This window comes from Tinamus guttatus, unplaced genomic scaffold (assembly GCF_059628265.1).
Source record: "Tinamus guttatus ecotype Peru unplaced genomic scaffold, ASM5962826v1 Tinamus_guttatus_pri_ptg000044l, whole genome shotgun sequence".
Classification (NCBI taxonomy): Eukaryota; Metazoa; Chordata; class Aves; order Tinamiformes; family Tinamidae; genus Tinamus; species Tinamus guttatus.
The window spans coordinates 143,605-168,307 of record NW_028288578.1 but is presented as its reverse complement, the minus strand read 5'-3'; the positions used below and the strand labels follow the sequence as shown (position 1 = coordinate 168,307).

The 24,703-nt window shown below is 50.7% G+C and overlaps 2 protein-coding genes across 2 annotated transcripts; one reads left to right on the top strand and one right to left on the bottom strand.

Annotated features, from left to right (window-relative positions):
• Positions 1-2,174: 2,174 nt before the first annotated feature.
• LOC104575696 (vitamin D3 hydroxylase-associated protein) lies at positions 2,175-12,979 on the bottom strand. The gene is given in 15 exon segments (XM_088536437.1): positions 2,175-2,251; positions 2,935-3,529; positions 4,122-4,267; positions 4,763-4,871; positions 5,659-5,698; positions 6,163-6,206; positions 6,820-6,919; positions 7,480-7,577; positions 7,896-8,021; positions 8,290-8,455; positions 9,598-9,804; positions 10,466-10,599; positions 11,115-11,255; positions 11,942-12,055; positions 12,782-12,979. Coding segments are annotated over 15 exon segments (2,295 nt in total).
• Positions 12,980-14,533: 1,554 nt separating this feature from the next.
• On the top strand, positions 14,534-24,205 carry LOC104578149 (fatty-acid amide hydrolase 1). The gene is made up of 15 exons (XM_088536430.1): positions 14,534-14,704; positions 15,999-16,112; positions 16,785-16,928; positions 17,636-17,769; positions 18,817-19,023; positions 19,450-19,490; positions 20,144-20,268; positions 20,503-20,628; positions 21,013-21,110; positions 21,704-21,803; positions 22,107-22,147; positions 22,744-22,783; positions 23,149-23,257; positions 23,635-23,780; positions 23,872-24,205. Exons 1-15 carry the CDS (start codon positions 14,534-14,536, stop codon positions 23,998-24,000), a joined length of 1,725 nt encoding a protein of 574 aa, XP_088392556.1. The 3' UTR covers positions 24,001-24,205.
• The last annotated feature ends 498 nt before the right edge of the window (positions 24,206-24,703 follow it).

Here is a 24,703-nt window from a genome sequence, read left to right as displayed (position 1 = left end):
TGGGGTAAACTGAAATGGTATCTGTCCTCATTGACAGGTTTATGAGAATTTAATAAAGCGTGGCGCGGATAAAATGAGATATTACAAGGCCACACAAAGCTGATTGACTTCTCCACGTCAGCATTTTTATTTGGTTATTTATTTATTTCTTCTCAACGCCAGGGTGATCTCACCAGTTCTTCAGCGCTGCCGGCCCACGGGAGACGCGAGGGGGAGGGAAGGTGTGGGAGGCAGCAGGGACTGACCGACTGATGAGCTGGTTCGTTTTAAAGAAGGACCTGCTATGAGGTGGGTTTCTGGTGGCACCAGGAAGATGAAATGGCAGGAGACCAGCAAGGGCTCCTCTGTGGCTGCTTCTGTTGCTCAGACCCCTTGGACCTCCTTGGGGCCTGGGGCGAGCTCTCTCCAAGCTGTGACATGAGATGAGGATAAAATGGTCCATGCTGTGGACCCTCCCCAGACTGAGGTGCAGGAGGGCTTACATCGGTCAATGCAGAGACTGATCAAATCTGCCCTAGGACCCAGAGGGTCCCCAGGAGGGAGAATCCTGCTCCTGCCATCGGGAAACTCCTGCAAGCAGCTCCCAGCCAGGCGCACGTCTGCTCCTGGCCTCAGCTTCTCCCTCTGTCCAACGCCTCTCCTGCCCTTTTAAATGTTAAATGGAGATTGACAGATCAAACCTTCCCTCTGGGAGCACTGGGAATGTCTGGGTGTACACGTAAGTGCGGATGCTCCCATCCGAGGGCAAACACGGAGAGCTGCCAGGCCTGGAAATCGGGCCTGTGCGGTGCCTGGCTGCTTGTCTCCCTCTCCTGGCCTGTTCGGAAAGTGAGGCCCAGAAAAAAAACACCAACCTGTTCCAGGTGTGTGTTTTTCCAGGCAAGGAAAAGTTGTGCTGGTGACCCAGGAGATCTGGTTTCAGCCCAGACACTGAGAGACACAAACGTGCTCAGGACCCCACTTAAATCTTGATCCCAAACTACGGAAGAGTGTTTCTTTGTAAGAAGATTGTCAGGATTAAACCCGGCTCCTGTTAGACTCAACATTTGGCCTGTGGTGGCTTGAAACTCAAATAATTTCTGCTGTTTCCCCCACTCCTTCTCTGTTCAATCAGAGAGTGGCAGAGAGGCCCTTGCACGTTCTGAAGCGCAGGGAGCTCTGCACGCAGCGAGGCCAGAGCTGACAGGGCAGACCAGCACGCCACGGGTTCGAGCCGCAGCCCCGGGCACCGGCACCAACGCCAGCCGCAGCGGGTCGAGCACCGTGGGTGCCAGGATCAACACCTGGGCCATCCTCCTCAGCAAAAGCAGACAAGCCAGGAGGGACTGACAGTAAATCTTCCGTCATTTTTTAGGAGGACTTAAATCACCTGAAATTGAAGTGTTGCTCTCTACAAATGCTCAAGTTGTCCCATCACCCAGAGAGACAGAAAAGAGGCTGCTGCCTCCTTCCGTACTCACTGCACGAGCCGCGTGCAGGCTTACAGGGTGCAAAAGCCTCTGGAGCCCCAGATTTAAGGCAGGCCAGCAGCTCAATCCTGCTCTCTGGTGGCTCTCACCCGAAAGGCCCTGTCGCATCCAGTAGCCTTCTCAGAGGACCAGGCCACCACTGCTTGTGACCCCAGTAACGGGTTTAATGGAGTCAACAGACCCTGAGCAGCATCCTATAAAGACCAGGTTCATACTGTGCAGTACTCAGGGACATTTCACCCTCTTCGCCATGCTGGCTACACTCCGAATGAAGTTTTAGAAACAGAGATGACCCCCTATTTTCTTCTCTGAAATGCAGCACTAAAGCAAAAGACATGGTCAAACTTGTCCCCCCTCTTCAGGTTTGCTGCCTTGGCTCAGCTCCCCCAGAGTTGCTCAGGATGTAAATGTATGTAAATCTTTGGCAGTATCCACAATAGCCCCCTATCTCCTGCTCTTTTTCTCTCTCCAAGCAGCTGGAGTAATTACAGTGTAGCAGTGCCAACATGAGGCATTTCTGCTGATGAATGCACTCAATCTAAGCACAGTTTTATGTATCATTAATTCAAAAAAATAACTTTTTTGATGGCAGATAATACTGTAATCACTCACAATTGCCAATACAATTATCTTCATTCAGCTGTGTAAAACAACTACAGGAGTAATTTTAGTCACTTAAATTTCCTTTCTCCCTCTTTTATTTTCTTATTTTTTAATGTTCACAGGAAGTTCAAGGCTGCTTGGACTCAGGTTGCTGTGACAGTCACTACCCACTCCCTGACCTGCACAGAGAGGAGAAGGTTTCAGAGCCAGCCCTCTGCCCCTCATTTGCAAGTTAAGCTTAAGATGGTTTAAGCAATCTTAGGGTTCTCCCAAAGGGTCCCAACATCCTGGACACCTCCCTGCTAATCACTTTCCTGATGTCCCATCAAGCCACCACACAACAGCTCTTCCATGTTACATATGGAGCAGCCAGCTAAGCGTAAAAAACACTTACAAAATGCCACGTCCCCAAAAGCTCTTCTGGCTAACAAGCTGCAGATTTTAATAGGCCAAGTGAAGGGGAATGTCTCCTCTCAAAGATATTTTGAGAGGCCCTGGTGTTGCTAAGGGAGCCCTGACACTTTTCACAGGCACAGAAACTGAGCAGTGACAAGGAGGGTCAGCACAGCCGCTGAGTTGCATTCCAAATTTTATTTCCATAGAGGGGGAAGTGGGGATTTGCATATCACAGAGCGGTGAGCTTAACCTGGGTGATCGGTTGGCTTTGGTCCTCTGTTGACATGCCACCTTCAGCTGCCTGTGTCTGCACATGAGGCTCTGAGACACTGGGCTGTGGATCCCTCTCTTCATCCCTCCAGGGTACCTGTGTTTGCACATCAAACTCTAACTCACCATGGTGGCTGTGGGTCCCTCTCTTCATCCCTCAGGGGTACCTGTGTCTGCATATCAAGCTCTGACTCACCAGTCTGTGGGTCCCTCTCTTCGTCCCGCTGGGATGTCTGTGTTTGCACAGCAGGCTCTGCCTCACGAGACTGCAGGCTCTCTCTTTTGCCAGGTGGGCGAATCAGGATTGGCCCTTCATTCTCCTCATCTGACCAGGACACCAGCGTTGTCACATCAGGCTGAGATGATGTTTTTACAGCACTCTGCTTCTCTGATGTTGACACGAGAGGCTGGGGTGATGACGTTTGCCCATCACTCTGAATGTCTGCTTGGAGAACAGCTGTTTGCACGTCATCCCCCTGGTTCTCGGCGATGGTGGTTTGCAAGGCTGTTCTTTCCTCTGCTGGTCTCTCCTCTGCCTTGCTGATTGTGCTGGACACCTCTGGCAATGTGCTACTTGCCTTTAGGGGCTGCCAAGCCACAGAGGCTTCTCCCAGGGAGACCTCATTCAGTTCTTTTCTCTGGGCTGTGCTAGCCCCTGAATCATGAGTTCTCTCTTTCTTCTCATAGGTCAGTCTTTCAACCTCTTTCATGAACCGAAGGCACAGCTCCTCCTGCCATGGTAAAGCCACACACTGGACAGCCACAGGCAGCCCTACAGCTCCTTCCACTGCCTAAAACAAATGGAGAGCAGAGAAGCCTGACAGGGGATACTCAAAAGCTGAAGATCTAACACATCTACAAGCTCTGGTGGAAGGAAGGTTTCCAGGACCTTAATGAACATACCACAGAGCAGGAGCCACACACAGGAGCACTGTCCTGACCCAAGGTCCTCGGGAATAAGAAAGTCAGGCTACCTCTTCTTGAAGGAGGTGGAAGTGTCCTCTTCTCTGGCAGCCAATCCAGACCCGAACTCCCATATCCATGCTCCCATATCCAGCAATTTATGATGTCACCAGCAGCAAACACTTGTGAAAGTGTTTGGACCTTGCCACCAAACCAGTTCAGTGGGATCAGGCCATAACAAGCCAAAGACAGACTAGCCAAGCCTTAACACTAACACCTCAGCAAAGGAAGACAATAGAAGAGCAAAGACCCCATATATTTAAATTGTGCCAGGTCTGGGGCTGCATGACAGCAGCCGAGGTTTTCACAAAGCACGACCCCATAGTCCAGTTGGAATTACTGTGTTCTGACAAAGTGAGCTCTGAAGCAACAGGTTTGTCCTAAACTTCCCAAACCCTGGAAAGAACCCATCCTTCTCACCTTCCTCAGTCCCCTGTCCCAGGGTTCATCCAAGTATCCACTGTAAAGCTGCAGCTGTTCTTCATCTGCCTCTGTGACCACGGTGACAGGCACGACTCCCACGGGGAAGTTGAGGATGTTGTACAACATAGTGGAGGACAGAGCATCTGGGAAAGAGTGGGGGATGGAGTGGGATATCCTGGGAGCATGTGTAAGGCCTCTGACATGCCAAAAGCACTGAGGTGGACCTCAGTACCCTGCTGCTTCAAACACAAGTGCCTACACAATGCAAGCAAAAGCAAAACATCCTAGAGCCAGGAGCAGTTCCTCACAGAGGGCCTAGCTGGCCAGTATTAACCATAGGCAAGAGCAGCTGAACCAGCTGATTTATCATTTCAGTCCCCCACCTTGAAACCTTCCTAGTAGCTGATATATTTTTGGTGTTCAGGATTCTTAGGCTGTGATTATCCCAGATTTCATTTTGCCTTAATGTCACCCCTTGAGATGTCCTCTAATCTCACAGGTAGGATGAGAAGGGAGGGCTTGAGTTATATGGAAACAAAGCTAGGACTTCCATAAGGGTTTTCTTGGATTTCTCTATGCCCAAATAGGTGGATTTCCAGCTGAGTCTGTCCGTTTGTCACCTGTTCTTTGAGACTTACCAAGATTTGTCTCCACATAGTCCAAGCTGAAGGCTGGTCCAAGCACAGGGCACAGTACAACATCCAGGTCAAGGTTCTTCCATCGGGTGATGAATTCCCAGCGATAAACCTAGCCAGAGAGAGTCAAGAGATTGTTACGGATTCCAGGATGCACCAGCCTCCTCCTCTCTTGGGAACCTGTGGTGCTTTGCCAGCTCCACAGATGATAAGAGTGGTACGACCCAGCCCCATCACAGCACTGAGTCCAGGGAGGGCTCAGGAGCTTGTACCCTGTCTATACAATTCTATCACCCTCTGTAGCACATTAGCAATCAATATGAACCTGACATTTTTTACCCCTGACAGCACTGTATGTTGCACTCATTTGTAAGCTGTTAATTTCAGCTGTCTGGGAGCACTATTAGAGTTGCACAGACTAGAGTAGTGACTGAAGCTTTAGGGTGTTTGCTTTCAGCAAGTAGGTGAACAGCATGAGTAGGCTGCAAGCACCAGGAAAAAGGGTACGTGTTTGGACCAGTCACCAATAATTCCCACTTCTCTAAAAGTGTCTTGCTGCTTCTCTTTGAGGACAAAATCTTTGATGCTGACAAAGACATATGCTGACTTCTGGGAAATCTTTTGCTTCCCATGGCTGTAACAGCAGAAATGTCCTCTGTGGAGCAGTAAAATTCAATTCTGCATTTTTTGCAAGAAGCATAAAGCCACCTGGGATTCAAAACACACTGTTTCCTGCATGGGTAGAGATCTTACAAAAATCAGGGTCCAGGATTTTATCTGTGCATGCCACACAAGAACCTGAGAACCTATGTCAAACAGCCATCACCATCACAGCAGTGGCGAGACAACCTCCCTCAGGAGCAGGGACGGTATTCATCACATTCAAGGAATCCCATTACCATCATGGCAGCATGGAGGTCTGCGAGTTCCTTGGGTGACCTGCAATGAGCCAAACACAAGCGATGGTCACTGAGCGGGTGTGCAGCCTCCCTGGGAAAGGGCACAGAATGTGTGCCATGCAGTAAAGCCACTAACCCCACACACATGGCCCTGAGAGGTGCTGCAGCAAAACTCTCCTTAACCTGATCCTCACACTGCACAGTGGGTCCTGCTGAAATCTCACTACACATTTATTGTGACTCTGTAGCCACACAGTGATTACAAGAACAACTCTTGGGGCTATGCTTCCTGTCAGCAGGGAAAGGAAATCACAATCTTATGACTGTTCTTATGCCTACTACTTGCAGTTGCCATCTGGCTAATGCACCCATCAGAACAGTTGTTCTAAAGCGGAGAGCCTGACCAGAGCTTGTGCTCAGCTTTCTTCCCCGCATTATACTGCAAAGCCCCTTTCTGCAGCATCCTGCTGCCACCCCAGTGTCTAACACCCAAAAGGTTCTTACCGTGCTCCACATGGCAGGTCCAAGTAGCTGGCAAAACTAGGGAACTGCAAAAGAATTAACAGTGGCCATCAGTGGACAAGCTGAGGATGGCTGTGGCTGCAACAGGCTGTGGTTTCGTTCTGGAATAAGTGGGCTTGGTCCCCACGCTACTCCCAGAGTAACTGAATCCCAGCCCTTTCTGTCAGAGCTGATGATTCTGAGTTGTCAGAAGAGCATCAATGTTCGGAAGTGACCTGGGAGACAGGAGGCAAAATCCCATGGCCTGGGGGTCAGTGGGCTTTCAGACATCCCAAGCTGTGCTGCAGTGTTCCTGTCTGACCTTGGGCCACCAGTTACAAAGCAGAGTCCACACTGTCAGGCTACCACAGGGTTCGAGCTTGCCTTTGGGTCCACACCGTTTTAGCTTTGGCTATTGCTTCACCTTGAATCAACCTTTCTCTTGGGTATGTGGCCACCTTGGTCCAAGCCCACCACCACCATCCCAAAACAGCTGAATCAAGCCTGGCACCTCCAATATCTGGGTTCTCCTTTTGTTGACACTGCTGTGCTGTTTGGAGCAACTCGGGATCCCTGAGGTGGACCCAGCACCCTCCTTATCTTCTGAGAGATGTGGCCCTCCGCACCCAGGCAGGATGTGGTAAATGGCAGGCCACTCACCAAGGGCTTTATGAGACAAGCCAGGATCTTTCTTAGCAGAGTTGGGAGCCCGTCACAGCAGATGAAGTGGCTACAGCCTGGATCCAGAGAGTCCAGTTTGCTTGGAGGGAAAGACAAGGATGAGGTGGGCACAAGTCAGTCGTATTGCTGACAGTGAACGAGGTATCAGTGTCTGATTTATTGACACCAATACACGAGCAGAAACCCTGCAACCAAACAAAGCCTGCACCTGGGAAAGTCTCACCATCTCCTGGTGACCCTGAGTGTTGTAAAGCAAAAAATGAGGCAGAGCTCTGTTCCCACCCAGAAAAGACCCCTATGGTTCTGTGCTCTGGGACTTCAGTCTCACCAAACAGCTTATGATTAAGCAGGGGAAGCAGTTAAACAGGGAATAAACTATTTGTCTGTCCCCACTCGGGCTGCAGTAATAATCTAGCCAGGGAGTGGGACTTTTCATCTGGGTAAGGGCCGCTCTTAGACATCTGAATTTGGCCCAAAGGGGCAAGACGAAGAGCAGATGTTGTTACTGTGGATGTTTTAGTGCATCAGATGTGCTGCAGCCTGCAATACTAAGAGCCATCCCACCTCCCCACAGGGACCTAGCACCCTTTTCTCACTTGTCCCAGGTATAGAGGCAGAGATAGGATGCACCAGCCATACCACAAGCATGCAGAAGCATAGTTGCTGTCAGCAAAGAGCCCTTTCACAAACAAGCTGTTCATTGCATAGTCAACACTGGGAGGAACGAAGGGGATCATCTGCGGGAGGAAGAGGACAGAAACTCAGTATAAGAGCTGATTCGCTGTCTCTGGGAGTGAGTTTTCTGGTGTCTATTAATAAATACCCATCACTCTTCGCTCTTGGAGGATCATTATGGGAGCTTCTCCCTTCTCCCCTGTGTTGGTAGTCTACATTCATGAAACCTTTGAGGCCTTCTTACCTTGGATACCTCAGTATCTTTGTTGAAGTGAGATAAATTTGGCTGAAGAGTCCAATAAGAGAAGGAAAGAATAGACAAAAAGGCACATGTGTATGTGCATTCATGCACACCCAAGGGGCCCACCTAGCTAACCTACCGTGTGTCCAGCCTCCTCGAGCAGCAGACGGGTCTCATAGACAGCCCGAGTCACACAGGGTGGAAGCAAGAAGTATCCATCCAGGGAATAGAAGCCAATCCGAAGGGGAGTGGGGCTGCTAAACACCTGTGAGAACAAGGAGCTAGAGAATGGCTGGAGAGAAGCCCAAGGGGAAAACTTCACGCAGGGCTTAACCTCCTCTACATTATCTTTCCTCCTATTCTTCCTACTATCTTCTGCCCTCATCACTTGTGGTCAGTCTATCTCAGTCTTTATGGAGTTTAGTCCCAGGATAACTGCAGAGATGTCAACCCATGATGCCAGGATTTTGGCTCAGGTGGGAACCTAATGGGCATTAGTTCCATGTATTGACTCGCCACTCTTTAATAATTACCTCCATGTTGAAGGCGATGGGTGGCACCGTGGGGTCCAAGCAGAACATGTCTTCACACAAAAGTGCTCTCATGCACAAGACCAGACTGTCCACATCTCTTGCTATTGGTCCCACCACACCTGCAGCTGCCACAGAGAAAAATATACACAGCTTCTAGGCTAAATACCTGTTCCTCAGTTAAGCTGGTAGAGGTCATAGGATATGTCAAGAGTGGATGTGTTGCTACCACACAAGATCATCTTGCTTTCCTTCTTTCCTTCCCACCTCCCATGACCATCAAAGAAGATCTTTTATTATGCAGATACCAAACAGAGACAGGAAAGTTTAAGTCCATGAGATTTAGCCCCCAGGTTCACTTTATATGTCCTACGGTAGCATCTTTTTTTTTCTTTCTTTTTTTGTATATGTGTGTCTGCCTTTTGCTGATTAAGCTGATAGACTTTTTTTTTTGGCCAGGGCTGAGAAGGGCTTTCCACCCTCACTGTGACAAAACTGACATTGCCCATGGACAGACATGCTCATGACCAAAATGAAGAGCAGGCAGCCAGAGAGTTTGGTGACTCTAGGTGGCAATTTCCTCTGACCATGGCGAGCTGTGAAGCCATCTGGCCACCCTTGCTGTCTGAAGAAGCTTTTTATTAACATGAATAAAAAGCTTCTTCCTTGCTTTTGAGGTCTGCATACCCAGTGTCTGGCTCACCTGTTTGGAGGCAATGCGCTGGTTCACTAACTCCCCAATAACTATGGAAGAGAAAGAAACACATTTTTAAAAACAAAAGACAGCAATATATGAGACTCATGGATAGAAGGTGAGACAGAGACTGCAAGCTTGCTGCTAGAGAAGTTGCTGAAGGTTTGTAATCAGGAAGAAAGTCTTGTGGATGGGGCTGCCATTAAGTGGGCTAGTTGCTGCAGGTCCCTCAGACACTGCAAACACCCACAGTTGCTCCTGTTCTCCTTTCTCTGGCCACTGGATTGCTTTATGGCTTGCCTCCTAAAGAAACTTTACAAAAGTTTCTCGGCAGATGACAAGGCATGTGAGTTGGACATTTGGTGATGCCTTCCAGACTAAATCAGCATTTCTAGGTTCGTTGAGCCAGGTGATTTCTCCCAGCCCTTTGCCTGGCATAGGAGGGCAAGGCTAGATGGCATCTGTCCTACCTGCAGCTCAGGGGACCAAGCACCTTCAGGTCATCTCTTCCTGAAGTGGTAAGAGCAGGCTGAGCATGTCAGTTGGGCTAGTCTGGAAATGCTGGTGAGAAAAAACAGACTTTGGATAATGCAGGCAGGGCAGACCCCAGCACCTACCTGAGCCTGTCGCTTGTGGGTTTGAGCCCGCACAGCCCACAGAAGCTGGACAGCAGGCGAATGCTGCCACCAATGTCCAATCCAAAGCCCAGGATGGAGCCTCCCCCTGCAATCAGAGCTCCCTCTCCTCCAGAACAGCCTCCAGGGCTCTTATTGTGGTTGAGAGGGTTCAGCGTCTGGCCATAAATGTCATTGCTGCAGTCATAGCTGGAAGAGATCAAAAGGAACAAGTCAGTCATTGGAAACCTGCTCTTTGTTCCTGCTGTGTAGGATGGAGGAGCATTCACTCCGTGGGTGAATTCAACTGGGTGAGAACAACTTGCATAATTCAGAAGAGAACAACATGGGCAACTTGGCCAATGCAAGCCTCCTGCTGCGGGGACTTGGTCCCTCTTCCAAAAGCAGTGCAAGCACAGGGGAAAACAAAACCCATGAGGAACCACAGAGCTTATGAGTAGAGAAAAGAGGGAGAAGGGTGGCCATTTGCTACTGTCCTCAGTTCAGCTACATCCATACAATGAAGCCAAACAGAGAAATGTAAGGGGCGGAACAGGTGCGCCATGACTTATGGTTATGCCAACTACCAACTCTGAGATGACTTCAAGTTCAAGGAAGGGGATAGAGGCTAAGCTATGCCTGATCTATGAAACCTTATAGAGAAATTAGTGTTTGGTGTATTGCAGAGCACCTGCTGAATTGCACCCTTCTCTGTTGCCCCTCTCTAGGAAGATGAAAGTCTCAGCAGTGTCTCGGGGAGTCAAGGGTAATTTTCTACCAACCCTCAAGACCATGACCCAGGGCAAGCTCCACAGGGCTAAGTCTGGGACAAGACAAGGCTACCATTACAGAGAGGAGGTCCGCTGATTACTTGATCACACATTGTGCCGTGTTGGTTTTCACGAATGGGATGGCTCCTTGGCTCCTCAGCACTCTCATCAGCATGCTCTCCTCTTGCTCTGGGACACTAAGCTTCTCTCCTGAACCACAGGTGCAGCCACAGCCCTTGAACCCAAAGGGCAAACACAGAACTCGTTAGAGATACAAAGCAGAGGTTACAGCACCACTGCTAATGAGTAAGCTTGCAGGCCCAGCTTGAGGGCTGTGCCCATGAAGACATGGAAATCTCAAGGCTGTTCCCCCCAAAAAGAATTTGACACTCCAGGAGACTTTTAGCACCAACACGTAGCTGCAGTCAGCCTTCAAATAAGCCTTTTTTGTCCCTTTTCCCAATCCCAGGCTCAGGTGACTAAGCACTATGATACTCTTCCCCATCCCACACTTCTGCACATCAATTCTCTCTCCTTTTCCCATTGCGTTTTTACCCTTCTGCAGGTCTTACTTCAGGTCCCTTTGCCATCTATTTCTAACCAGCTGGATGAAATGGTGAGTAGACACAGGAAAAAGCCCATCACAAACCAGTCTTCTTCATGACATGGCATGCACACTTGCACCCAACCCCAAAGGCTCACCAGCTCTTAATTCCTGAGCTTCCCAAATACAAGGAAAACAGAAAACACCTTGCAAACCACATGATCCTTAATGCTGATGGGAACACCATACAGCAACCCTTTCTTCTTGTTTCTCATTTCCTGAATGTGTTGCAGGCAGCTAGGAATAAAAGCTGTCACACAGTTCACCTCCTGGTTGACTTCTAGGGCCTTAGCATGGAAGCACAGAACAGAAGAGAAAGGTCAGTCACCTCTCTAGTCCACACAGTCCAAGCTTATTCTCTAAGCAAGAATCAGCAAGAAGAGAAAACCCACTGCTATCTTCTGAGAGATTCTCTGCTGTCTCCTATTTGACCTAAGAAGTGCCCTATCCCAGGAATCCCTTTGAAGGTCCCTTTGAAGGAGTTGAGCCCTTCGTTTTATGAACTATATGTGGCCCATGAGCCCTCAGCTGACAACCTTCCTAAGTAATAACTGAGCTTCATTCGGCCTTGAAGAAAGCAGTTTGTTTTGTTTTGTTTTGTTTTGTGTTTGTTTGTTTCGTTCTTCTCACAAAAGAGATTTTAAACACATCACTATATATATTAAGCTTGGTATTTGTGGTGGTAAATGCCCTTTGGGACCTGGATGGGATGTGCTTCTTTGCCCTTTCCACTCCTGCTGAAGTGGAAGGTGTGTAAGGTGCCCTGCAGCAGAGAGTAAGGCAGAATCTGCCTCTGTACCAGAGGACCAGTCCTCTGAACAGGCAGAACAAGGAAACCAGGGCCACTTCTGCTGGACAGGTGACAAATAATAACTCAGGGAGATGTACTTCTTTGTTATACAGTCAGAAAAAGGAGTCTCTATAGACCAAGGATTTATCTGCTGCCTGTCCCCTAGCAGGGCTAGTCCCTCACCTTCTCTATGTAGGAGTAGAGGACACTCTCTGGGGACAGGGAGCCTTCTTTCAGTTTCTCTACCAGCTCCGCCAGCGGCAGCGACAGGATGTGGCTAGTCTGGACATCCGGGTTCTGCAAAGGTTTCAGGAACAATTTAACTTCACCCAAATGACCTCCTTTTCATATGTATATATATATATATATATATATAAAAAAAAAAAAAAGAAAACAGATTCATTGTAGGCGTCTAGGAGTCAGCCCTATTAAAGGCTGGGCTGCTGCTAAACCAGCTCTGCTAGGCACTGCCAGTATGTGCCAATGCCAGTAGTGTTTTGAAAATCATATTGATTGAAGGCTGAGCTGTGAGCAAAGGGAAAGAGCCTGCATGGAGGCAGGGATGATTTGCAACTAATTCAGGACCTGATCCAGACCGCATTAGGCTGAGTAATGCTACTCAGTAATGGCTGAGCACATGCATGAAATTAGAGAGTCCTGGAGCCTCATCTGCTCTCCAGTGAGCAAAAAGCAGATGTCCTGATAAGGAGCATGAGATATGGACGAGTAACGGAGGTTGTGCAAGCCTAGGTCCATGAGCACTCTCTGTCAGAGCAGAGTGCACCAAGTCAGAAACCTGCTTATAGTTCAACCTGCTTATAGTTCAACTTGCTTATGGTAACTCAGCTATTTCAGCTTGAAGTAGATTAAGGAGCAACCAGCCAGACCTCTGACCAAGGTCTTGGAGGCACAGTGAGGATGACAAGCATATTTTGTATGCAAAGGTGAATATAAAGTGGACATATGTCTATGACCTCATTTGAAACACACCATATTCTTGAAGGGACCCAAATGTGACATTACCTCTTCTTTGAACTGCTGGACGGCCTTCTCCATCTGCTCCAGGGCCTCTCCATGGTGCTTAGCTCGCACAAACTTCCTCTTCATCAGCTTTCTCATGGCCCAGGTGAGAGCCACAAGGGAGCTGCACACCACGATGGGGACGGAGCAGGGGTTATCCCCCAGCCCTGCGAGGAATTGCTTCACCTTCTCACAGATCATGGTGGCAAAGCCCTCCCCGGAGCCAGCAACCTACATGGAGACATGAAAGGAAGGGAAAGAGGCCACTAGCGAAGCTTGGACCTCCCAGCAGGAAGGGAAAGCCCATGGGAAGCCAGGTCGGACCCACTTCACCTCTCCAAAGGGCAGCCCAGGTGCTTTCTCCTGGCAAGGCTGTGGGTCTTGGTGCCTCCACGGCGCATTGGTGTCTCCAGGCCTCGCACTGGCCCTCGCTGCGTCCCCCAACACGGGGCCACGGCTGGCGGCGCCACCGGTGCCCAACTGCCCCCTTCCAACTGCCGCCTAGAACCTGCTGGCAACGCACTCAGGGCTCCCGCACTCCCATGAAGGTGTGTGTCTTGCCACCGTCCCGCTGGCACATCCTCTCCACCACATTAACGAGATAAAAGCTGCTACTGCACGTTACCTGCAGACCTGCATTAACAGGGGGGTGCTGCTCCTCAAAGACAGAGTGAGGAGGTGGGAGCCATGAGCTCCGGTCAGACTCCTCGCCCAAATGGCCTCTCACGGCGCGGGCTTCAGCCTTGCCATGTCGAGCATTCACCCAGCTTCAATGGCCTCTGGCATGGGGCGAACCAGGGCACCAGCAAACCCTCCCTCACATCATGGTCTCTTGACAGCCACTAGGCCCTGCCTGGGGAGCCTTGAGGCCTGAAGCGGGTCTGGCATTTCCTGGTGTTTTCCTGACAGTAAAGCCAGGAAAGTCAGGCCGGGGGTCATGTCACGCTCCATCACATCTGCCAGCGATGGCTGAGGCACAAAGAAAACATCACAAATCCTTTCTGACAAGTTTTCCATCACCCTTATAAAGAGCATCTAAACAGGACAGCTTGGAGTACAGAGGCAGGAATTTTTGCGAGCAACGTCGAGTATTTTTAGGACAGGCACATGGAGAGATAAATCATGCTGATGTTTCCAAACTGCAAGCCCAGGCAGCACCTCCTTGAGGGAGCCGGGACGCCAGTTCTCAGCCTTTAGCAAAGCGCTGGCGCTCACCCACGTTCTGCCTCACCCATGCTCTGCCAGTGACAAGGCGGACGCTGGAGAGCACAGGCCAAGGGCATTGATTGTTTATTGCTCCCAACAGCCACCTGGGTTCAGGAAAAACATCGGAGCCGGGTATTTTCAGGAACTTTCTCTGCTCTTTAGATATGGCCAAGGCCATTCCCGGAGAGCGCAGGGAGGGGCGTAGGGGCGTGCGCTCCGGAGACCCAGCCTCATTCAGGGAGCCACAAAACGCCTGGGACGGGAGCGCACCACGGCGTAGAGGGCAGAGCAGGTTTCTCTCCAGGAGCCTTCCTGCTCTGAGGCCAACTCCTCTCCGCCTGCGCTGGCGCCGGTTGCGCGCGCGAGGCTGCAAAGCACTGACTGCCTTGTCAGGCCAGCCCTTTCCTGTGCGCAGATCCCTCCCAGATTTTGCCTGCCCCTTCCCTCGCTCTCCATCCGCTGCCGCCAAGAGCAGGCAGGGACAGTCCCCAGTGGGTGCCGCGGTGCTGCCGGAGGAGAGGGGACACCCTGGCAGTGGTGATGGCCGCTATGGCGCTGCTGCAGCTGCCCGTGCTGCTCTGCTGCTCGGCCGCCAGCCTGCTGCTGCTGCTGCGGTGGCAGCGGCGAAGGAGGCTCTGGAACAAGGTGAAGGAGGCTCAGCTGAGGCACGAGCAGGGCTTGGCACAGATGGAGAAGATTGCGCTGGGCTTTCGGAAGAAGGTGGGTGCAATAATCTCCATGGTGGGAGGCCGTAGAGGGGGGTGAAGCACCCACCCCGCATGGGCTCGTTGCCTGCCCCAGCGCTGTCAGAGCAGGCAGGACTGGCAGGTGCAGACCCCTCTTGCAGGCACAGGGTCTGTGGCTTTGCAAAGGGCAATTGCTGGGCTGGTGGGAGGCCGGGCTGTTTTTGCCAAGCTTGCGGCAGTGTTGGAGCTTTGCCTGTGTCCTGGCTTATTTCTAAGGCCTTGACTCCTATCAGGTGGATTTCTTCCTAAAACCCGTGTGTCCGTGCACCCCTCACTAGAAATGCTGGCACCCCCTTCAGGGTACACCCCTTTGGGGAGTGCAGTGGCGAAGGGGAGGAAAAGCTTTATGGGTTTCCGTGTGCTGTGCAAGCACGGGGCGGGGGGGCGATGGGCAGCAGAGCAGGTGTCAGCAAAGTGTAACTTGAAACGAGAAGAAGCTGCTACTTCTCTCAATTTGAAAGTGCCGTTTGTGCTCCTTGACCTCTTCCGCCTCGGTAAAATGCCCGGCATGACTAATAGGGAGGCATTAGGAAGAGGCAAGAGGGCATCTGCTGTGGGCGGAGGCCAAAGTGCAGCTACGCAGCCCGGGGATGGTGCTGGCAGGGCAAGGGACAGGGATGGGGAGGAGGCAGAGGTCGGGAGCTGCTCGTGTCCAGCTGGCTGCTTCTCGGCTCCAGCTTCGCTCCCGTCAAACTGTCCACCCCATGGTATGAGTAAACTCTCCCGGGCTTGGAGCCCGGCTTGGGGAGCGAGGCTTTCAAAACATTTAGAAGACAGCAGGAAATTTTTTCCTGGCTCAAAAATGAGCCCTGTGCTCGGCACGAAGTTCTGCCTGGGCCACGGTGACACCAAGAGATCTGGCGTCAGGGATGATCTCATTCCTGGATGGAGCAGCATCCTCACACCCAGGGCGAGTGCATGCTGCCATTCAGCAGGGAAAAATGGGGAGCAGAGCCCCGGCCTGAGCTGCAGCCGGTGCGAGCGGGGGTTTGTGACGGTCTCCTCCTGATCAGCAGGTGCGGGGTAGGACCAGGCTGGCTGGGACTTCACCAACTTTGCATCTGTACTAACTCAGCAGGTTTTCTCCCATACACACCAGGAGCAGGGCTGCAGCCTTGAGGCAGCCTTTGGATTAAGATCATTTGGCACCGCGAATGGCAGATGTTTTTAGGATGAGCACGAAGGGGAGAGGCAGAGCCCTTGGCACATCAGCCGAAGCAGTGATGGTTTCAAACAGCGGGCCATTCCCTGTCCAACCTTTCCCGTAGCACCCCTCTGTGAACCCGGTCTCCATCCTCTCTCTGTCCTTGCCGGAGCTCACCAGGAAACTCCGTGATGGCTCTCTCCCTCCGGAGCATGTCTTCTGCGCCTACGTGGGCAAGGTGAGGAGCGTGCGTGGTATCTCCCTGGAGCTGGCACCGACTCTGTTGGGAGAAGCCCAGTGGGAAAACACTGCCTGGCTCAGATGCTGCTGAGCTGCCACTGCCTGCCGGGTGGCCCTGGTTCCGTCAGCACATTTCTGCAAGCTAAAGAGATCGGGATGTCTGGCTTGCATCTTGGCTTGGAGAAAAACAGGCAGCAAACACAGTATCTGGGAAGTCCATATGTATCTGGAGACATGTATAATCTATATCTTGTAAGATTTATTCAATAGCTGGGTGCTCATATGTCTCTCCTCTGCCCCCTAACAAAGTGGGCTAGAAAACCTCAAAGACACAGTGTTTGGTTCAAAATTCCTCCTGCTTTACACTTTGGGTGTTATTTTGCACAACAGCAGAATTACAATCACGAGAAGAGCCTCTTGCACCCTGCTATGCTGAGTGTCCATTGAGACACATCTGTTTGTACCAGCTGATGCTGTGGTCCCCTTGCATCCAGAAAGTATTTTTGAATTTGGCGTGAAAACATCTGGTAAAGAGGCACAGAGGGCTGTCCTGAGAGAAAACGGCCCAAGTGGGGAGGTGGGCAAAGGGGAAGAGGCAGATGCCCTTTTCCAGATAGTGGTTAACAGCATGGGCTGAATCCCCCCTGTGGGCTTTGTCGGTTCCCCTCAGGCCCTCCAAATCACCAGAGAAACCAACTGCATCACGGAATACATGTGGGAAAGTGAGACCCAGTTCCAGCAAGCGGTACGGCCGGAGAAGCCGGGTTTGCTCTTTGGGGTGCCCGTCAGCATCAAGGACTCCATCAACTGCCAGGTACTGCCAGCGTTGCCTGTCCCAAGGTCCCCACGATTTTGGGTTTGGCGGCAGGGGAGGCTCGACTTCTGCATCTGCCTGCACCACGGCACTTGCAGACACTGGTGCCCCTGCCCTGCCAGGTGATGGGATTTGCTGCCCATCTCCCACATCAGCAAATGGAGAAGGCTGGTAAGATTTACTACAAATGCAGTAAGCTTGCATGGTGGGTGGGAGTGTCCCCACCAGCTCTCATGAAGTGCTGGTTGCCGGTCAATGCCCTGATTTATTTAGATATTTCCTCTACTGCAGAATATCCTGTCAGTCCCTGGCAGAGTATTGTAGGGCAGGTCCCATCTGTGCCTCAGCCGGTAGCGCGGTTCCTGAGCACCGTCCTTGCCACCACAGCTGTGCGGGAGCCCTGTGACCTCCTTCCCTGAGCACAGGAAGGGGAGGAAACAGGAGGCCAGCTGGAGAGCGGGAAAGCAGCTTTCCAGCACTTACCGTTCCCCTGGGGACCCCGGTCTGTCCGTTGTCCTTGTGACATCCCTACACAAGCCAGAGGAACTGGTAGCAGAGGTGGACTCACATCTCTATAAATAACACAATGTATTATGTAAACAGGGACTCTTGGGTGCTTAAAAGTTCCTTTGCATTTACATAAAAGCCACACTGCTGAGTAAAACTGCAAACCTCCATTTGGAAACCCCTCTGTCCTCTGTTCGCAGGGCTACGACTCCACCATGGGGTTTGTGAGTAACATCAATAACCCTGCAGCAGAGGACAGTGTGCTGGTGCAGGTGCTGAAGAGGCAGGGGGCAATTCCATTTGTGAGAACCAACGTCCCTCAGTCCCTTGTCAGGTGGGTGAAGAGCCTCCTGCCCTCTCCTCCTTTCCCTGGCGGCAATGGTGTTCCTCAGTCCCTGGTCTCACATGAGGGCTTTTATCAATTCTAGGCTAATTTTCCTTTCCCCTTTCTTTTTTTAAATGTTGACACCTATTCCCCCTCCTCAGTCTCTCTAAGTCTGAAAGGTACTCATAATGAAAATCAATTGCGATTCCAAATGAAATAAAGAGACAAAAGAGGAGAAGCGGAAAAGAGAAATCTGCCCTTATTTCCTGGGTATTATCCTGCCCACCAAAACTCCTGATGTGGCTGGCAAGACCACTCTCGGTGTCATTGGTTTGGCTGAGGTAAGGTGTGCTTTCCTGGAGAGCTCCCCTGACAGCATCCATGTGTCCTGCCGAGTGAGCTCCGGCCAACCTGCTCCCTGGACGACTACTGTTGAGCCCCTGTAAACTGCCTTAATTTTGTGGCAATGATTGGCCACATTCTTTTTAAATAAATAAATAAATAAAATTTTAAAAAATAAAGTGTGCCGGAGGGAAGCCACATGAAAGGTCACCTGCTGGGATTATCACATTTTATGCTGGTTCCTGGGGAAGCCCAGGCCTGCAGATTGCATCCAGCCTGTTCCCAAGCAGGGGCTCGTGCTCTGCCATCCTCCCACCATAGGAGCCCCAGGCCTGCATGGGCAGGCTGTTTCTGATGGCCAGCAGCTCTCAGTAGCACCTGGATGCAGGGGGAATCTTCCCAAGAGGTGTGATGGATTTGTGCTGCTTCAAGGTCTGTCTCTTCGCTCTGAGGATGACTTGGCAACAATTAGTTGGCAGTGAATTCAAGTCCTGGGACTACTGTGAAAATGCCAATCTTCTCAGGAGCTTTGGGAAGCTCTCTAGGCCTCAGGGATGTCAATATAACAACTAGTGAATTGCCTATTTATACAGGCTTTTAAAGCCAGCCATGGCTTGGGTTTCTTTTATGTGACCTCCCACATCCACAGATAACTACAATTCTCTAACCTGCACACATGTGCTTTCTCTCTTCCTCTCCTCTTTCTCTCTCTAGCTATGACTGCAATAATGTAATCTTTGGCCAGACACTCAATCCTACGCTCTACACCAGAACCTCCGGAGGCTCTTCTGGTGGAGAAGGGGCACTCATAGGAGGAGGTGGGTCCATACTGGGCTTTGGGACAGACCTTGGAGGGAGTCTGCGTTTGCCTGCTGCCTTCTGTGGGATCTGTGCACTCAAACCCACCGGGAACAGACTCAGGTACTGCAAGTAGTGCAGCTGCCCAGGTGAGACCCCCCTGGCACCCCCTGACCGCTGTGCCGGGATGCTCCTGCTTCCCTTGTCAAAGGCAACAGGCAGGGCTCATTTCTCCCTGCTATCCAGACATTTCCTGGCACCTGTATGAAGGGAAGAATTGTTCCAAACAGGAATGTTCCCTCAGAACAGAGATGGGGGAGACTTTCCTGTCCCCATATTAAGGGAGGGGGCGGGTCATTCTTGACAAACAGGGCATAAATTATTCAGCCTAGACTGAGTGCTTCTCTCCTTGCCCTCCTCTCAGTCTTTCCTTGCCTGACCTCTGCATTTGCTTAGGCAGGGCAGTGCTTTCACCAGCACTTGATACTCAAAGGCTTTCCCTTCTCTGAAAACTGCTCAGCTGCTGTTTGTTGTGTCCTTACTTCACAGCAAGAGAGGCACCATTTCTGGAATCCCTGGGCAGAAGTCAGGTAGGAATTGATGATTGTCCTCCAGGGAGGGGAGTGGGATAGGGATGGGAAGGAACCTCAGCTGGCTATGGGGGACCTTCTTCAACACATTCAGAGAGTATAAGTTCCCTTCTGGGGGCCCCTTTCTAAAACTAGCCCTATGTGGCATTACACAGCCGACTCAAGGCAGCCAAGTTGAACACAGGAGCTTTCCAGGAGACCCGCTGTGTCTTGCATGTCAGTAAGGGCAGTTGAACAGAGCTCGAGATGTGCCCTGGGAACAGGCAGGGTGTTGTGCTGTGGCTGTACTTGGCTGCACTGTGCAGCTATGGCCAGAAGGCCCAAGCAACCTGGTTTTCCTGGAGCATGCATGGCTCTAGCTCAGGCTATAGGCCAGCTGGAGGACCCTTTTTCCTCTGACCCTGTCTGATCAGAAACTAGAAGTCTCTGAGCATGATGTCTGGGTATAGTGACTCTGGGTCCATAGTTGTTGCTGTGAGGACTTGCGGGAGAGGAAGACTGCTAGTAGGAACTGTTGCTAATACTAGATTGGATCAAAACTATACCAAGGGGCCTTGCTTTTGGAGAACATCCCCTGTGCAAGCTGTGCAGCCTCTTGAAAGACACCTCCCTCTTCAACCATGAACACTCTTCTCTTTTCTGGTCTCCTCCAGTGGTTGCGGCTGTGGGACCGATGGCGAAAGATGTGGAGTCCCTGGCACTGAGTATGCGGGCGCTGCTCTGTGAAGACATGTTCAACCTGGACAGCACAGTTCCCCCACTTCCCTTCAATGAAGAGGTAAAGGGCTCCAGACAGGGAGGATGAGCTTGTGGGAGAGCTGCCTTTGCTTGATCTCGGAAGGGCAGTGGCTCACAGGAGCAACCCAGGACTCATTCCAGCCTGCTGCATGTTGTGGGTGGACATGTGGGCGAGAAATTTACTGTTTTCCAGTCGTGCCCTGAGGCATGGCTGTATTGCCAGCTCCTGACAGGGCTGGCACCCCTCCAGCTGCAGCATGCTCTTGTTCCACAGGTGTATTCTAGCACAAAGCCGCTCCGCATAGGCTACTATGAAACCGATTCCTTCACCATGCCAAGCCCTGCCATGAGACGTGCTGTTCGGGAGATGAAGCAGCTTTTGGAGGATGCTGGTCACACGGTAGGACATGGCAATAACCACTTGTGTGAAAATCAGGAGCGAAGACTGCAGATTCGTGCTCTCTGTCACCCACTGCAGCATTGTAAATGGTTTTTTTTTTTTTTGTGCCCTGGGGCCTCTTTCAGCATCAGGAAAACAAGCCCATTCTGCATCTTTTGAATCATCAATTGTCATTCAAAGGGAAAGCTGCTTTTTTATTGGTAGGGATAGTTGGGATGAGAGGACTGGTGGCCTCAGACGCCATAGGCTGTCCTGGGGGATCATGTCAAGAAATCCTCAGTGTTAGCCAAAAGAAACCCAGCTCAGGGCACTGTGAGGCCCGACAGCTTCTCCCACCCAGTTGTTGTGTCTGTAGCGCTGACTCCTTTTCTCTTGTCATTTCAGCTGGTGCCCTTCGAACTCAATAACACCAACTACTACATTTTTGACTTATTTATTAGAGGACTATTTGCAGATGGAGGCAAATCATTTGCTAAGAAATTGTAAGTATAGCCTGGAACAGCTCGGTGTGATCAGTGCTTTTCTATGAGTGCCTTCCCTTAGGGGAGCCTGGGTTTCTCAAACAAACGACTGAATTAAATTTAGGTCTAGTGTAGTGCTGGATAGACCAAGGGGAGATAGGTTTGCTCTTTATCTGAGTGCAAGATCTGGAAGAGGTAGAGTTGGGTTCAGTTCTTGACTTTGCTGTAGATGTCCTGTGTGAATTGTTTAACCTTGCTGCATCTCAGTTTCCCCACTTTAGGGTGTCTGAGGCCAGTGTCTGTATGTGAGAAGTAGAGCCACTGGAAGTATGTAGAGGCTACACCCATTGAAATTTATGGGGTAACTTACAGACAAGCAATTCAGCTGAATCTTGGGGCTGTTTGGGAGCGTGACCAGCATGTGACAGATCAAAGGGAGTCAGATTAAGAGAGCCCATAAATGCCCAAACACAATGGGAATCGGAAACCCAAAGGGATGAAGAAACTTATTTCTCTCTCTTAACTATATTGTTCAGGTGGGTTTGCCACACAAAAGCTAATCTACTGTAATTGTTTCCTAATGCTGCTCAGCTAAACATCCTTTTCCTTTTCAGCAAAGGAGAGATAGTCGAAGGCCTCACGCGACTGGTATTATGGCTGTCAAGGACACCAAACTGGCTAAAAACTGTCCTGTCCTGGATTATCAATCGCTTTGTAAGATTTATTTCTTCCTAGCATAGATGGAGTCAAGCAATACTTGGTGAATAACTTGTTTCCCATTGGAATGATGCTTTGCCATGGGCAGTGCTCCAGGCTTTGTTTCCTGGTTGTGTTTAGACAAATCTCCTCTAAACCAGAGTGATGCCATTACAGTTACCCCTGGGCCCATTTTGGAGAAAATCCACAAATCCTGCCTGAGCACTGAGTCAACAGCTTGTTTTTCTGCTACTGCTGTCCACATTAATTACAAGACTGTAATTAATGTAATTCTTTTCTTTATGACTTTCTTCTTCTCAGGTGCCCCGACTTTCGAGTCTTTTAAGAAACACAAAAGCAAAGTGAGTAAATCTGAGTCTAAGCCAAATGATAAAGTTTTGGGGTTCTCTTCTGGATTTAAAAAATAGACATCAATGTTTTCTACATTAGGGATACCTCAGAGTCCTGTGCATCTGGGAAAACATAAGGCAATGATGGGAGCAATCAGAAATTTATGCCAGTGCCATAACCCTGTGGGGTTTGACTGAGGATGGTAATGGGGACAGGGAGTCACAGCCTCTTCTTTATGAATTAGATGAACCTTGCAGGCATTAAATATGCTGTTAGCTCCAGCACTGGTTGATGAATCCATCACTGTATGAAGTAGGGGCTGCATAAGACAGAATGAAAGGCCAAGGCACAGGGGCTTGCCCTCGCCTGCTCTGATGACAGTGGTGCGCTGCCAGTGGTGAGAAAGCACTTGATTTCCATAGCTGAGAGGGTGTATTTTGTGCTATGCCTTCAAAGCTGTCCCCACATCAGGGGATTGGCCTGTTTTATCCAGGACTGGCCTCTTAGAAGAGTCCCAGTCATGCAAGTTCAGTGGGAGGGCTGAAAGGGACTGCAGCCAGCTGAAAAATGGAATATAAAAACTGAGATGTTTTACTTCCTTGTCCAGCACAGTGGAAGACCTCTGGAGCCTTCACTGTGAGTTTGAGGTAAATAATCACCATTTGGGGTATTGGATGTTTCTTTCATTCTTTGGGAATAGGTGGATTCAATAGCCAGGGGTCATACTTAAAAAACACATTCCTTTTCTTGAATTAGTGCTTTTTTTTGCCTCTTTGCCCTCCGATTTTAGCAGGGGAAAGAGTGCTTTGGTTGCAGGGAGGGGTGCAAGTCAGGCAGCAAAATGTTGATGGACTTTTTTATCGGGCTCAGGCCTGACGTTCCTTGCCCCAGAACGGGTGGCTGCTCCTAGGGAAGGGTTGGAAGCCAGGCTGGGAGCCCACGGAGAACTTTCAGCTGGCAGATGGGTGGCAGCGTCTCTGCCCTGCTGCCCCATGATGCTTTTGCTCCTCAGGAGTCTTGCCACAAATTCATCGCCCAGTGGAAAAAGCTGAACCTGGATGTCATGCTTTGCCCCGTGCTGGGTCCTGCTCTTCCTGTTGGCTACCCTGCGAAGCTTTCAGGTAGGACTGTCTGTGGATGCAGCAGAAATCGCCCTTAATCCTTTACCTCCAGTGTTCTCCTCCTGTTGCACCAGTTGTAAAGGCGCTTGTACCAGTCTGAAAGGGAAATACTGACCTTCACCCCTAGCTTCTCCAAGCACTGTTCAGGTGGGATGTGCTCAGCTCTTGGGGCTGCTGAAGGCCCAGCATCTTGGATAGCCCCCAAAAGCCATCGTGGTGCACAAGGGAGCCAAAGGGCAAGATTTTCTTCTCCCAGACGCTGTCTTTTCAACACAAATAATCTGTTAACTAGAAGTGGCTTTGTGCATTTGCCATAGGCGTGCAGAAGGCCTTTCCCCACACACAGCTCATGCGGTGATTGCACCCCTCTCCCACAGTGGCAATCAGTTACACCATGCTGTTTAACTGCCTGGACTTCCCCGCCGGAGTGGTCCCTGTCACTACCGTGACAGACGAGGATGAGGAGGAACTCAAGAGCTACAAAGGATACTACCAGGACACCTGGGACCAGATTTTGGCGAAGGTGAGTGCCAGCAGGTCCCTGAGGAACACCGGCCTCTCTGGCCCGTCCTGGGGATGTCCTCCCCACCCTCACCCCACTCTTTCCACAACAGGGCTTTAGTGGCAGCGTGGGGCTGCCCGTGGCCGTGCAGTGCGTGGCCCTGCCGTGGCAGGAGGAGCTCTGCCTCCGCTTCATGCGCGAAGTGGAGAAGCTCGCCGAGGAGAAGAACAGAATCGTCTGAGGCCCACGCGCTCACCAAGAGCAGCGTCTGAGTGGTGCTTGCCATGGCAAAAGCCATCATTTCACTTAATTAACTCATAGGACTCTTTCCCACCCACAAGGCTGCACGGGTAGCTGTGATGGGTAGGAGGGGAAACAGAGTCATGATCTACTTGGTTGGAGTTTTTGCAATGATTACCCTAATACAATCTTTTTTATGATGGAAAGGAGTCTGTTGTTTGATGTTTTGAATGGGAATTAAATAATCCTCTCAACACACTCCAGGGAAGTGGAATAATATGAAATAATAATAATAATAATAATAATAAACTGATGCAGGGGTGCTAGTTTTGTCCCAGCTGCTCAGTTGTTCAGGCTCAGGCTCACAGTGTCATAGGAAGAGAGCTGCTCCCTGAATGTTCTGCTCCAGGGAAGCTGCTGGAGAAGAAACGCAGTATTTTTGCTTGCCGTGCTCAGCAATCAGAGTTTGGAACTGCAGCCTCTAGCAAACAGGGAGGAGCTGGCAGCTTCCCACAGCACCCACTGCAGCCAGGGGGGCACACAGGAGATTGCAGGGGAGCTGCCCTCAGTGGTTATCAGCTCCTTGAGCTGAGCAAACACCTCCTCTTGCTTCCCCACAGCACCAGCCGCTGCGTCACAGGTGGAAGCAGGATGCAGGTGTTTGGCATCCAGAGGGACGCTCGGCCCTGCATGCTCCCTGCTCC

Bases quoted from the DNA above. Each gene is read 5' to 3' on its own strand.
- LOC104578149 (XM_088536430.1), top strand. From the start codon at position 14,534: ATGGCGCTGCTGCAGCTGCCCGTGCTGCTCTGCTGCTCGGCCGCCAGC. The intron at 14,705-15,998 runs GTGGGTGCAATA...CCTTTCCCGTAG, and splicing joins CGCTGGGCTTTCGGAAGAAG to CACCCCTCTGTGAACCCGGT. The intron at 16,929-17,635 runs GTACTGCCAGCG...CTCTGTTCGCAG, and splicing joins AGGACTCCATCAACTGCCAG to GGCTACGACTCCACCATGGG.